Below are 14,061 nucleotides of genomic sequence, written 5' to 3' on the forward strand. Positions count from 1 at the left end.
ATCGTCGAGGAGTAGAAAAGAAGAAAGTAAACAACTTCTAGAAAGGCAGTGTGTAGCCTCTAAGAGTTTGGCAGCCCCCCCCCCCCCCCCCCCCCCCCCCCCCCCCCCCCCCCCCCCCCCCCCCCAAATCCTTTCCACTTCTACATACCCTAAATCTACACTGAAACCAATGCCCCCAGTCCCTCTTGCAGGTCCACTCAACCCAAGTCCCTGACAGAAAGACCCCCGCCTCCCTTTGCCCCGCAGCCTAGCCCAGGCCAGACTGGACCCTGAATTTAGGGTTCGTTTGATTAGTAGTAGTTGGGTTTGTTTTTTTCACTTCTTAAACATGTCCTGTAGAGGTCCGGGCAGGAACTTGAGGACCGTGTCAAGGATGCTCTCCTCGTCCTCTTCGTCTTCGTCTCCGCATCCCCTCGGGATCGCCTTCTTCGGGCGCGTCAGGGACCCCTCGCAGGCCTGCTCCATGGCCGCCTTCTCCTCCGCCTCCTTCTCCTCCTTCTTCTTCAGCCCATACTGAACAGAGAGAGGACAAGAAGTTGATGGTTTAGAGAGAGAGAGAGAGTTGAGAGAGAAGATTTGGGCTGGATTGGACGTAAGTGAGTAAGCTCAGCGGCTGTTAAGACTTTGCAGCTCCAGTTCCATTTTTGCCATCCAGAGTTGCAAAGGTTGTTCCTAATTTTGGAAGAAGTAACACATTTACAGGCTGTGAAGCATATTTTAGCAACAAGTTTGCTGGGACTGATAATAGATATAGCACCACGATATTAAACTAAGGGCTGACTAAGTGCTTGTAGCTAGCTACAAACATTAGATTTAACCATCTCAAAGGGTTATTTTACCAACCTACGTCTACCAGATAGGACAAGTTAGCTGTTAGTAAGCTAATGTTAGCTATTAATTAGCATGCTAAGGCACTTGCAAACATAACACTGCATTGCTTTGAGATTTAATGGCAAACCCAACATAGCTCTCACCCTGTGCACCTTGGTTTTACTGACATAATTGTTTTTACTGGTTGAATACATTTCATTTTACTAACAACATGATTTAACTATTGATACATTCGATGTGCTTCTACTATGGTTTTTATTAAAATGTGTGCAAGGTGTCCTTGCCAGTCCTGAAAATTGTACAAATAAAAGTCTAATATTATTATTATTATAAAAAACTTCTTTCTTTCTCTAACCTGTTGGTTGTGAGCTGGCTGAGCAGTCACCTACTTTGTTTTGCACAACACAAGTCAATGGAGAGTGTGTTTTGTTTTCCCCTCCGTTGGAGGCGGGACATAAATGTCTGTCTCTATTTAAGTGCACATCAGAAGTAATAAAGTTAAAGCATTAGTCAAACCAGAGGAGGCTTTCCTACCTTGTCCCTGATGGTCTGCCGTACTTTTTCCCTGTCTGCTTCCATGCGGGTGTGCTTGGCCTTCCTCTCCTCCTCCTGCTGCCTCAGCGCCTCCTGCCGCTCCTCCTCCTTTTTGGCAGCATCTGGGTCCTTCTTCTCCTCCTCCCCACCCAGCATCTTACCCATGTCTTTGGTGGCCCCTGGACACAGAAGAGATTTACAGATATTGGAGGTAAACACGGGCTGACTTTGTGGTTTTACACACAAATACTAAATACTTGTTCACAATAGTTGTTGCTGCTTGAATGCAAGGAACACTTGGCACCACATCGCTGACTCCTTAAGGTCCAGGGTGTAGCCATGTGCTACAGCCCGGACCTTAGTCTGAGCATGTGTTTGGTCCCGTGTCTTGTCTATGTGTGTGTGTGTGTGTGTGTGTGTGTGTGTGTGTGTGTGTGTGTGTGTGTGTGTGTGTGTGTCTGTTTCTGCATGTGTTGTTCTGTTGCCCTCCCTCCCAGCTTTCCTCTCTTTGTTTTTTGGCTCTGGGACACATTCCAACATACAAATGTTAGTATATGTTGATAATTTCTGAATGTAAAATAAAAAATTAAAAAATCTGATCACACCAAGAATAAAGGCGCATTTCAAGGATGATGACACGTACTGATATTATCACTTTGCATCGATGATATTGGACTGGATACATCCATCCAGATCAACCTAGACCACTATTTATTACAATATGAAAACCCTGTGCGTTAGCAGCTCCGAGGATTATTCGGTGATGGGGTTCTCTGAAGATCCTCAAGGTGTCTTGGACAGAACAAGACTGGAGGAGAGCAGCCAGCTGGAAGAACTTCAAAGAACCGCTGAGACAGAGAAAGACACATTCGTCCATCTGGTGTCTGCCATCTGTCAGAACTACCTGTCCCTCGACGTCCCTCTTTGACATGTACCTGAGTCATTAATCCTATAACCAACAACATATGTGTTGCATTTGGAGGGAAATCTCCTGAATCACTTTCTGTCAACAGGAAGAAGGTGATGCTATAATTTGAATTTTTATAATTAAATTACATCTGATACCCTGTTGTTATTACACACTACACACAGGCCTGAAACACACACTCGTGCTCAGTTCCTATGCATTAACTAATGAAGAGATGTAGGGGAGTGGCGCCCTGAGTGGTTGAGGGGGTTCGGAGGTGAACTGCTATCTCTCCGGCTACCACTCCACACTCATACTTCAGTCCATACGGGGACTTGAACCAGCAACCCCCAACCCAACTGCCTATAGACTGAGCTACTGCCACCCCGGATGATCTTCCACAGATGACGGATACATCGGAATGACAAAGGAGAAGTCTTTTTCAACATGAACGAGATGGAGTGTCGGGTTATCTGGACAAGGGAGGAAATATCCAGTCAATGTGAATTTTTGTGAGAAATTTAAAGATTTTTTGCCATGCATTGTCTGGATGCTGCTTTTAAAATGTGAGGATTTGCTTCTGCTTTAATTTAAATCTCTTAGTCTTTTGGACTCTTGGTCATCTGAAGATGTCAGCTTTGACTGATGAGAGTATTTCACTTTTTTCTGACACTCAGTTGATAAGTCAACATTTTCCTTTTGTCACCAAAAGAGTGGCAAAAGTGGGTTTTGTGTCATAATTTATAGGAAGTTTGAATAAAAATTTAACTTTGCTTGCCCTGTCACACAAAACCGTACTTACTTGCATTTTTTAAAAATATGTTAGGTCCATACGTATGTGTGTGTGAACTGCTAGCTCCTCTGTCAGCTCTAGCCACTGAGAAGAAATAAGAGGGGAAATCTGGCCAATCACAACAGCTGGTTGGTCTGATGCCATGTTGCCTGAGCTCATTAATATTCATGAGCAAGCCCAGTTGCATTGGGTAAAGGATGCTGATAGTCAGGCAGTCATTGGTTGGCTGCAAGCCAATTGGAGTCAAGCAGTTTAGGTCGTTGAATATTAATGAAGCTGATTGTTCCTGCAGGCTTTCTATACCACACTAGAATGGCTTGAAACAAGGTAACCAAGGCCTTTTTCAACAAAGAATTATTTACAGAGTCCAAGATCTTCATATATTACCACAAACTAATGAAATACGTGCGGTCGGGCACCTTCAAAATAAATTTCCCATGTGCACTATGTACTACACTTAAGTAAAAACAATCCTAAGAGAAGGTTCTCTGGATGTTTTGGGCTCTTCCACCTACTTACCTCAGCTCCATCTTTCTCTGCCTCTGCTCCTATAAAACGGGCTCAGCTCTTCATCTGCCACAGAAGCTGCTTTCTAGATGTAAAAGAAACTCCCTCTGGCCTATCGACATCGCCCCTGTTACCGCCCTCTGATCGATAGTAAATACAGGACCACCTGAGCGTGTATGAATTATGGATCCTCCAGCGGGGAGAAAACTTCATCTGAGTATTGATCTTCCTCTCGGCAATGGTGAGAGGAGAACCCGGCTGCCGGCCTGCTTCACCATCTAGTGCCTTTCTTTAGCCAGAGCCAGAATAAAGATTAAATATGTTTTACTGCTGAGGAGTTTATTTGAGTGATAAATAAACATTGGAGAGCTGCGTGTTTCCTACAGTGTATCCCAAAGACTTCTTCTTTTTTTTTTTTATAATGCTGTTGGTTGTGTTGCTTCTTGACATCATTAAAATTCAACAACTGCATGTTTGAAAAGTCATTAGTGCTCCAGTGGGCCATTGAATGGAGTCAACTGCTAACAAGCTCCTTATACAAGTAAATCATATTGATAATTCATCTGTTTTATCTGCTTCACACATGTGTTTGGGTTGAATACCAAACTTCAATACTTTTTTCTATATTTTTCTGTATTGAGTATTGAAAAATGCCTCGTCATTTCAACCAATAAGGTTGTAGATGTCCTCAGGCCTGGACTCTTGTCGATTGTTGGAAATTTCAAGGAGAAATGACAACGTACACTGTAGTTACAGCCACTTTCTCCTTCACTACGTACTCAAAATGGCCGCCATGCCACGCCCACCCCGTTTGACAAAAAGATTTTCTTTTAATAACTTTTCATCGCTAACGTCTTAAGATGACACACACCAAGATTGAAACCTGTCAAAAATCTCTAGAAGGAGTTTGTTAAAGTACGACATGTGGAAATGGCCAAAATCGCACTAATTTTGAACTTTTGATTCAAAATGGAGGACTTCCTGTTGGGTTTAGGGAATGGACCCAGTGAGCTTTTTTTGTACGTCTTGACAAAAGTACGTGAGTCTACGAACGGCTTAGTTTTTTTAACTTTGTAAGGGGCGCTAGCTAGCCATTATTGGGCACCTTTTCCCAAAACCCTTAAAATGCACACATTTTCACCGGACTTGATGCAACCGCCAATTTTGTTAAGTTTTTGATTATGTTCTCGTTTTCAGGAAATCTAATAGAGACAGAGCGTATTTAAGTCCCAGAAGACTGTGGGATCCGGACGATGAGCTAACATTATGTCCGATATTGTGTCTGTGTTCACTTTTGTCTTCATGAAAGCTCGTTTTTAGGGGTCGGCAGCTTATGAAAATTGATGTCATGGGTTATTTAGCCTGCCGGTAGTGGATATCACCGCACAGCAGCTTTTATGCATTTTTCTGTTGTTTGCTAGCAGAGTGAAACTGATGAAATCAAGTCAACGGAGAGTTTCTCCCCTCCGGTGGGCGTGGCTTTCGGAGTATGCACGTCTGCAAGTGGCAGGAGTCCCAAGACCAGGGGAAGGGGTTACATGGTGCCCCGAGGAACCTTAAGTCACACTCAGCTGTTTTTTTCCCACTGACATCAGTAGCTATGTTTCCATCCACACGTTTATATCTGAATTAAGTGATATCGAGTAAAAAATGCCTTGTGGAAACAGTAAAATTCAATGGAGCTTCATGAATATGGACTCAAAGGAAATACATCCAGACTCATTGGATTTTCTCTTGACCGACATTCTGCTCATGCGATAAACGCTGATGGAAACGTTATTTGCCGGGTGAATAAGGAATTGCGATTGAGTTTTAGGATATTTTATGGTTGCAACCCGCAACAAAACGAAGAAGAAGAAGTAGTAGTTGCACACATGGCAGATGTCAACAAAGACAGATGGAAGTGGACGGACCAGGAGACGAGAGACCTTTTGTATTTAATTCACCAGGAACTCAGGAAGGAAATGGCCGAAAAAGGTTATGACAAGCCGTGGGGCGTCTTCCGGAGTCAATGGAAGACGCTCAAACAGCGAGACGTGTCTCAGAAAAGAGTCTCGCAGCGGGGGGGACAATAAAAGGCTTGTTGCATCTGCATCGTCATAGCAATGTGTTCATCAGTGCACTGTGTTGTTTTCTTATTATAGCTTGATATGTCGCTATCAGCTAGCACCTAAGCACTATTACAACTTGTGCAATATTGATCATGTGTTGGTAGACGGCGACATCCATTTTGTCTAGAAACACTTTGTCCAAAAATGTGTGTTGAATGTTGTGCGATTCAGTGCAAAAAGGAATGCAAACACCTTAACATGTAAAATCAATTTGATATGCCAATTCGATCGCAAAACAGCGAGTGACATCATTACGCACAGGTTTTTATTCGCTTTAAAGCCGTTGGATGGAAACACACTTTCACCAGGTTCATTCACAAGTTTATTTTAAACAAACTTCAGATAATTCGATTGACAGGTGGATGGAAACTCCTGAGGAAGGCTTGGTTTGAGAAAATGACTGAAAGTTACTTTTGAAAGCCAGGAAGGTCATTAAAGGCATCGTAACAGTACATTGATTAGCGACCCTTATTACCATCACCAACCCTCGCAGAATTATTGTGGTCATTTAGCGTTATGTGGCAATAAAAAATGAAGTACTGCCTCTTTTAAAGCACACAGGAGCCGAAGGAGAACACTTCGGAAGGACCAGAGTAAATTACTGAGAGGAAATGTGGCTCTGAGGACTCTGTTTTTGGCTCCGGGGGTCTGTAGGAGACCAGGGGGGGCGGTCCTGTCGCTCTGCAGCAGACTCATACAATGCCCCCCATTGCCCTGCAGCGCTGTGTGGTGGCAGCAAATCTGGAGATGACAAATTAGCACTCAGCTGGGGGGGTGGGGGGGGGGGGGACTCGCTGGGGAGGCGGGTTAAGGTCACACTGTCCGCTGAGTGTGTCTCATTGTGTTGAAACACTCAAACACACACCATATGTACTGGAACTGTGAGTGTGTGTGTGAGCATACACCTTCAGAGCAAGTGCAAACACACACACACACACGCACACATACACACACACACACACAAGCACACACACACACACACACAAATGACACGGTTTGTTGCTCACACATGAACACACCAACACACACGCTCCTGTGTTATGTGTTTTGAATATTCCAATTATTTTGATTATCAAATAATTAGTTTGAGTCATTTTAAGAAAACAAAAACTTTAATTTCTCTTTTTTGTAGCTTGTTAAAAGTGAATATTTTCTACTTCCTAGACATTTGTGCACATCGTTTTTTGACTTATGGGAAACCCGATTGATATGTTTTACCATTTTCTAGACCAAACAACAGTTGGATATATTGAGAATATAATCAACAGATCAATAATCGTTAGTTGCAGCCTTATTATAAACATTGATATCTTCAGTCATGCAAAAGAAAAATGGACGTATGTACTCTAAGTCAGAGGATGCAGAGTATAGCTAGTATAGAGTAGAGCTAAATATTGTAAATAAAATGATCAAGTAATGATTACTCCACTTGCCAGAGATGCAGCATTTTCTCTTTACCCTTCACATGTTCTCTCCCTCCATCCATCCATCATCCTTTCATCCATCCATCCATCATCCATCCATCCATCCATCATCCATCCCCCTCCTTCGTCCATCACTTCTGTCCTCTACTGTTCCTGTCCCACCCCCCTCTCTTTCTTTCCATTTTCTTCCACTGAAGTGAAATTAAACGTAACAAATGTGACCTTCTGCCTTTCATTCATTTATGCTCTTCCTGTTCCATCTTTCCTCCTCTTTCCCTTCCCTTCAAACCAAATTTCTCCACAACACAACCATCGCTTTGATGGCTAGGACTCATCCGTCCATCTTCCTTTCTTTCCTTTGCTTCCTTGTCCACTTCCCCTCCTCTGTCAGTCCATCAGAGGCCAGTTCACAGATTTCCACTGCAGACAAAGGTGGGCAATTCGGGGCAAAGTGCTCAAACGGCCCCAGTGCTCTTATGTTGCAATCAGACCCTCTTTACTTCACTCAATCTTTTTCGCTGGCTACGTCTTTGTGCCACAGGGCACAACCGCTCAGGGTTTAAAGAGGCGGAGACGCGGCGGCGTCGCGGTTAACGTCACTGCTGCCATATCCAGACACATTCGGTCTGATGCAGTTTCCTGTCTTTTTGCGTGTACTTTTCCCGCAAAAGTGCAGATAAGATTAATTTAGGTTGATTTCTCATAGGGCTGGGGCAACATTTCCATGTTGTATTGATATTGCGATATGAGACTAGATATCCGCTTAGGTTTTGGATACGTATATGGTAATGTCGTACTAAAGTAAGTGTCTTTACTTGGTTTTACAGGCTGTATTACAGTGAAATTATGTCATTTTCTGAATTTACCAGACTATTCCAGCTGTTTTATTATTTATCTTTACCCACTAAGTCATTAAATCATTTCTGGGACCAATGGTCAACCGTACAATATCGTTGCAATATCAACATCAAGGTATTCGCTCAAGAATATTGTGACATTTGATTTTCTCTATATCGCCCCGGAACTACTTTCACACATAACTTGTTTGGTCCATTTTAAAATTAACCCTGGAGGGTTTGCTACAAAAAACTCTGACTTTGTTTTACACGATCGGTCAAAAGTTTGGGGTCACTCACAAATTTCCATTGGACTCCATTATAGACAGAATACCAGCTGAGATCAGTTGTCTTGTTTTTTTTAACCAGGGCAGCAGTTTCCAGATTACATTATGTGCTTACATCATTGCAAAAGGGTTGTTTAATGTGTTCTTAGTTAGTTTTTTAAAATAATATAAGATTAGTAAACAAAATGTGCCTTTGGAACATTGGATGAATGGTTGCTTATAATGGGAAATGTAGATATTGCATTAAAGATCAGCCACCCACCCAGATCAGCTGGTATCCTGTCTATAATGGAGTGGAATGGAAATTTGTAAGTGACCCCAAACTTTTGATCGGTAGTGTATAAAGACAATTTTTTTAGGTACAAAAAAAGTCTTAATTCTGACTTTTTTCTCATTCAGAGAATAAACTTAAAATTCTGCCTTTAAACTCCGAACACCAATACATGTTTCCCATGTGGTCCACTTCAGTGTATTTTTCCACTATCTCTCATAACTTGTCATTCTAGAAACGATGCCCCCCCGTTATTCAGACAAAAAGAGCAAAACACTGAAGCAAAGACTTCACAAATCATCAGCTCAAGTCTCAGTTGAACTCATTTATAATGAATGAACACGTTAAGATATTGTGTGATTTTGCAAAGTCATTTGTTGTCTCTCAGGTCACGATGTAGATTGAACAGCTGAGACAGACAGTAGAGGAGGAGGATGATCATTGGAGGGTCAGTGAACCACGTTAATGTTGCTGGAACTCAGCGTGCAAGCGCCAAAAAGGGTTAAATTAACTGTATCGTCTCGAGCCGAGGCCACGGAGTGAAGACAGCGCCTCCTCAACCAGAAGATGTCATGTAACATTTATCTGAGAGTGCAAACATATCCGAGCCGCGGTGGCGTTGCACCCGGCCCCTCTCTGCAGGAAGCCTGATATCTCCTGTCTGGTGAGCAGCGAGGGAAGCCACAGAGAAAGATAGATAAGCACAGAATAGAGCATAGATAAGAACAGATAAGCAAAAGGAAAATAGGAAGAAATGCAATATACGCTGGTGAATGAGGGGTTTTTGATTTTGAAGTTGTGATAGATTTCAAACAAGAACTGAAGGAAATTGTGTGTTTTGTTTGCTCGAGGTGAATTTTTTAGCAGAAGGAACTCCGAGAGAAAGAAAAGTGACAGAAATCCATTTGTCAGACCCATTAAATTATGCCGCAGTGACATTTACAGCCACATCGCCTTCAAGAAATGTGTCCATGTATATCGGGGTAATGTGCTGTTTGAACATTAGCCGGTGCCTCGCAAAAAAATGCCAAGTTCGTTTTCTTTCCCTCTTATGAATTATTAATTTTCCACGCCAGACCAGGATGCTGGTGCACGTCCAATCTACTCCCTCTGGAGAGTGTTGTGGGCGTCTGAAGCGGCTGTTTGAAGAGCTTACGTAAGCCCATATGCACGTCTTTCTGAGTGTTTTGCATGGCTGTTTTGTTTTTTTTCAGCTGGTCTGGAACCTTATCCCCCCCATATGCCTGAGTAATCTGGTCTATGTTATGAGTAGCAATGTCTACATAATTCAGGTTTTCTTTGTCTTGTTTGTTGTCTTAATGTTGTTAAAATGCCATGTGATGTGATTTCTACTGCAACCTAATTTCCCCGTGGAGACAATAAACATAAAACAAACAAAACAAAGTTTTATACTTTTAATTTTGACTATGCCATTTAAGTGTTGTTTTTTATTTTTTATTTTAACCTGCTTCCTGAATAGGGTTGGGTATCCTTTGGGTTTTTCCAATACCTCTGCTAAAACGAGACTTGAAAAGTACTAAAACGGTGCCAGTGCCTAAACAGTGCCTGAACAGATATATAAAAAGCTGTGACTCAGCTGGTCAAGTTGCAGGCAGCTGTTTTTTTAACTTAAAGGTGCCCTACCACACATATTTCATTAATTTTTAATAATATCGGAAGTTCTACCATGGACATTTTTTTGTGGAAACAAGGCCTTGGTTACCTTGTTTTAAGCTATTCTAGCGTGGTATAGAAAGCCTGCACAAAGACTCAATTTGTGCCAGTTCACATTAATTTTCAACTACCCAAGCTGCTTGACTCTGATTGGCTAACAGCTTGAAACGTGTTTTTGCCGATTCATCACTAGAAATGCAACTATAGCAAGCACTACTTAGCATCAACAATGTTATCCGCATTCATATTTAGAAGCAAATAATGATATATCCAGCTATAAAAAGCCTGGAAGTTGGACGTTAGGACGGAAGAACAAAGAGTCGTTGCAGAAGAGATGACACACAGTTTCATCGCATTGGTGGGAACTGGTTTCAGAGCGCTGCAGACCGAGGCGTTGCAAAAAAGTTGTCTCGCAAATCTTTGTTCTGGGCTTTAGAATACTTTAAATCATCTTGAGAACTGTGTGAAAACGTATTTAGGAGGAGCAATAGTAACAACAAAGTAAGAGACAGGAAGATGGAAGCCAGCGCTCAAGAGTGAAAGAGACATGAGGATGGATTGAAGAAGAACACAAGACATAAGAGGAAATCAGAGAGACAAAGCATGGACCATTGACTCCCCCCCCCCCCCGGCCGCTCAGATGGATGGCACTGGTGCTGGATAATTTGTTCGAGGTGGAAGGGTTTGAAAAATTAAAGTCATTTTAATAATGGATGACCTCCATTTCCACATTACACCCTCATAAGTCACATGAGCACCACATCGATCAGATGTTTAGGAAGCGGTGCGCTTTGTGCCCGAATCCAAAACCCCACACATGCAGCTGAAGTGCTCTTGGTTTGGGTCTGTGTGGAGTCTCCGGTCAACTCATCAACCTGCACGTTCCACTTCCTGTTTTTTTGCACCTTCCCCGACTGCTCGCCATCATCCCGCCTGCACAGGAAATTAAACCGTGAGTTCGACCTGCCTGGTCAGGACCGGTCCACGCTGATCCCTCAGAGATTACCTAGACCTTATCTTTTATACGAGCTTATTCATGGAAAAAATGTGAGATGTTCACGTTTTTGATATCCTGGCGAAGGCAGGAAGTACATATGGGGGACAGAATAAATGTTTTGATGGCACTTTTCCAGAGACAAGGTATAAGATAAGGTGAACTTTGTTTATTACCAAAGGTATGGGCTGTAGAGAGACTCAGTGGTCACATCTGATCACCTACACACATGTCAAACACCCACATCAGCAGCTCTCTCACCGTATTTCAGAGATGGGGACTCAAGTTTGAGAGTCGGACTGGAGTTGTATATAAGTCACACACACAGTGACTTCAGACTTAATACTTGTCCTCTACAGACGTCAAGATGCTGGACAATCTTTGTGTTTAAGAAACGTTGATAAACTGATCATAACCTACCTACATAACATGTAATAAGTATCTTCTGCGCGCGGCTACACGTGTGAGAGGACTACAAACATGTCGACCGCATCGGCAGCTGCAGCGCCATTCATCAGAAGCTTTGGCTTTAAAATCTTCATTCAAGGACCAAACAAAAGAAGCTCTAATTACAAAATATGTTAACTCTAGCTCAAAGTGGATTAAGACTTGACTTGTACTCTTGCTCAGAGCCTTGAGGTTTGACCTCAAAGACTTGAGACTTGACTCTGACTCTAGCTCAAAGACTTAATGCTTGACTTGGAATCTAGCTGAGAGAGTTGAGACTTGAGACTTGACTCTGACTCTAGCTCGGAGACTTGAGACTTGACTCTGACTACAGCTCAAAGTATTAAGACTTGACTTTGACTCTGGCTCAGAGACTTGAGACTTGACATGGACTTTAGTTCAAAGACTTGAGACTTGACTCTGACTCTAGCTCATAGACTTGAGACTTGAGACTTGACTCTAGCTCAGAGACTTGAGACTTGACTCTGACTTTAGCTTAGAGACTTGAGACTTGACTCTAGCTCAGAGACTTGAGACTTGACTCTTACTTTAGCTTAGAGACTTGAGACTTGACTCTAGCTCAGAGACTTGTGACTTGACTCTAGCTCAGAGACTTGACTCTGACTCTAGCTCAGAGACTTGAGACTTGACTCTGACTTTAGCTTAGAGACTTGAGACTTGACTCTGACTCTAGCTCAGAGACTTGTGACTTGACTCTAGCTCAGAGACTTGAGACTTGAGACTTGACTCTAGCTCAGAGACTTGAGACTTTACTCTAGCTCAAAGACTTGACTTGGACTCTAGCTCAATGACTTGACACTTGAGACTTGACTCTGACTCTAGCTCAGAGACTTGAGACTTGACTCTGACTCTAGCTCAAAGACTTGAGACTTGTTTTGGGATCATGCTTAGGGACTTATGAACATCTCTCACCGTATATATGCCAATCACATGTTGTGTTTAAGGGTTTTTGGCATTCCTAATCCACTTTGATCTTGATGCTTATTTAAATTGTAGTAATGGTCGAGCTGTTGATTGTGCTGGATGAAGTCGGTGGCATTACTAAAGACTCTAAGACTCTTTCTCTGACCATGAACGTTTGCTCTAAATTTCATGTTAACATATTAACAGTTTTTGGGTATTTGAGACCAAAGTTTTTGGACTGACAAACAAACATGGTGTCCGGCCAGTGAGGTCCACACCCCGGTCCATGGATCCGCCTCGCTGTCCTGGACGGATTAATCTAACGCAACAACGAAACTCTGATGGACTCGATTTCTAATTAAACAACCAGTAAATACAATCTGTGGCCCGGAGCTGAAATCTATACCGCAGTCTGCTCCAATGAAATGTTCTGGAGTTGTCCAACATCTAATTACAGTGTGTGTGTGTGTGTGGGGGGGGGGGGGGTTAAATATAAAAATAAAGGTACAGCTTAACTCTACAGAGTGGATGTGCATGCAAAAAAAGGAGGGGAGATGTCAAATGAATGTTAGAAAAAAATAGAGAATTTTTTTTTTAATCTACTCTCAAAAGAGTTTTTTCATACAATCATTTGTCACTTTTTTAAACTTTTAAATAGAAAAAAGTACGTTTTTTTTTCACAGGTCTTTGATATCCAAAGAAATTCCATCACATTTCTGGAGGAAATTGACAAGAAAGATGTGTGTACAGTAGTCTTGTACTAATTATAGGAAAAATAGGAACAATGTTAAATTATACACTTCCAATTAATTTATTCCAATGATTACTGGTGTAATTCTAACTTAAAACTAACTTAAACTATTTTGGTCAGCTGAACATGTAAGAACGTGAGATTTGTTGACAGGCAATCATGAAATTCAACATGAGTATGTATGATACAATTTATAATAATGAACAAATAATGAATGAAAGCTACTCGGAGAAAAATACAGTCAACTTTGAATGTCAACATTTACTAAATGGAGGTTTTTGTTCAAGAAAGTTTCTATTTCCCGCTTTAATTAATATTACAAACATGGCACATAAAATAAATACTAAAGTATGTTCGGCTGCTACAACATCAATCAGAATGGGTCATTTATGCATGAGAAACACTGTGAGTTGTTGTTAGATTAATGTCCTGACACGCCCACCTAAACACTGCACTCCCATTGGCTGGAGCTTGCACTTCATCTCAATATGGTCTTGTTCCCCTTGGGACCAAAACCACAAGCAAAACCTCATCTCTGTATATATATTTATGTGTATCTTCATGGACAACCAGCTGAGTCCCAATGAAATAAATGCCAATCTGTTCCAGGAGAAAAGGTCACAGCAAAGATAGCATCTCTACGGGAGGAAAATCACAATCCTTCAATCTGGGATGGAGGGATGGCTGAAGGAGTAAACTGCTATACTGTAGCCTGGAACATGCAAAGATGGAGGGATGGAGGGATGGCTGAAGGGGTAAACTGCTATACT

General features: G+C 42.1%; 1 protein-coding gene across 3 annotated transcripts in view; it reads right to left on the reverse strand.

Annotated features, from left to right (window-relative positions):
* Positions 1-294: 294 nt before the first annotated feature.
* LOC117951930 (complexin-2) overlaps positions 295-14,061 on the reverse strand; it is a 50,197-nt gene continuing 36,430 nt past the window's right edge. For all 3 annotated transcript variants that reach the window (XM_034883921.1, XM_034883922.1, XM_034883923.1), the window contains exons 3-4: positions 1,366-1,544; positions 295-513 (exon numbers count right to left, since the gene is read on the reverse strand). In XM_034883921.1, the coding sequence (XP_034739812.1) occupies positions 316-513; positions 1,366-1,544 (377 nt within the window). In that variant the 3' untranslated portion in view covers positions 295-315. The remainder of the gene's footprint in view (positions 514-1,365; positions 1,545-14,061) is intronic.

The sequence above is a fragment of the Etheostoma cragini genome, chromosome 10 (genome assembly GCF_013103735.1).
Source record: "Etheostoma cragini isolate CJK2018 chromosome 10, CSU_Ecrag_1.0, whole genome shotgun sequence".
In the NCBI taxonomy this organism is placed as follows: domain Eukaryota; kingdom Metazoa; phylum Chordata; class Actinopteri; order Perciformes; family Percidae; genus Etheostoma; species Etheostoma cragini.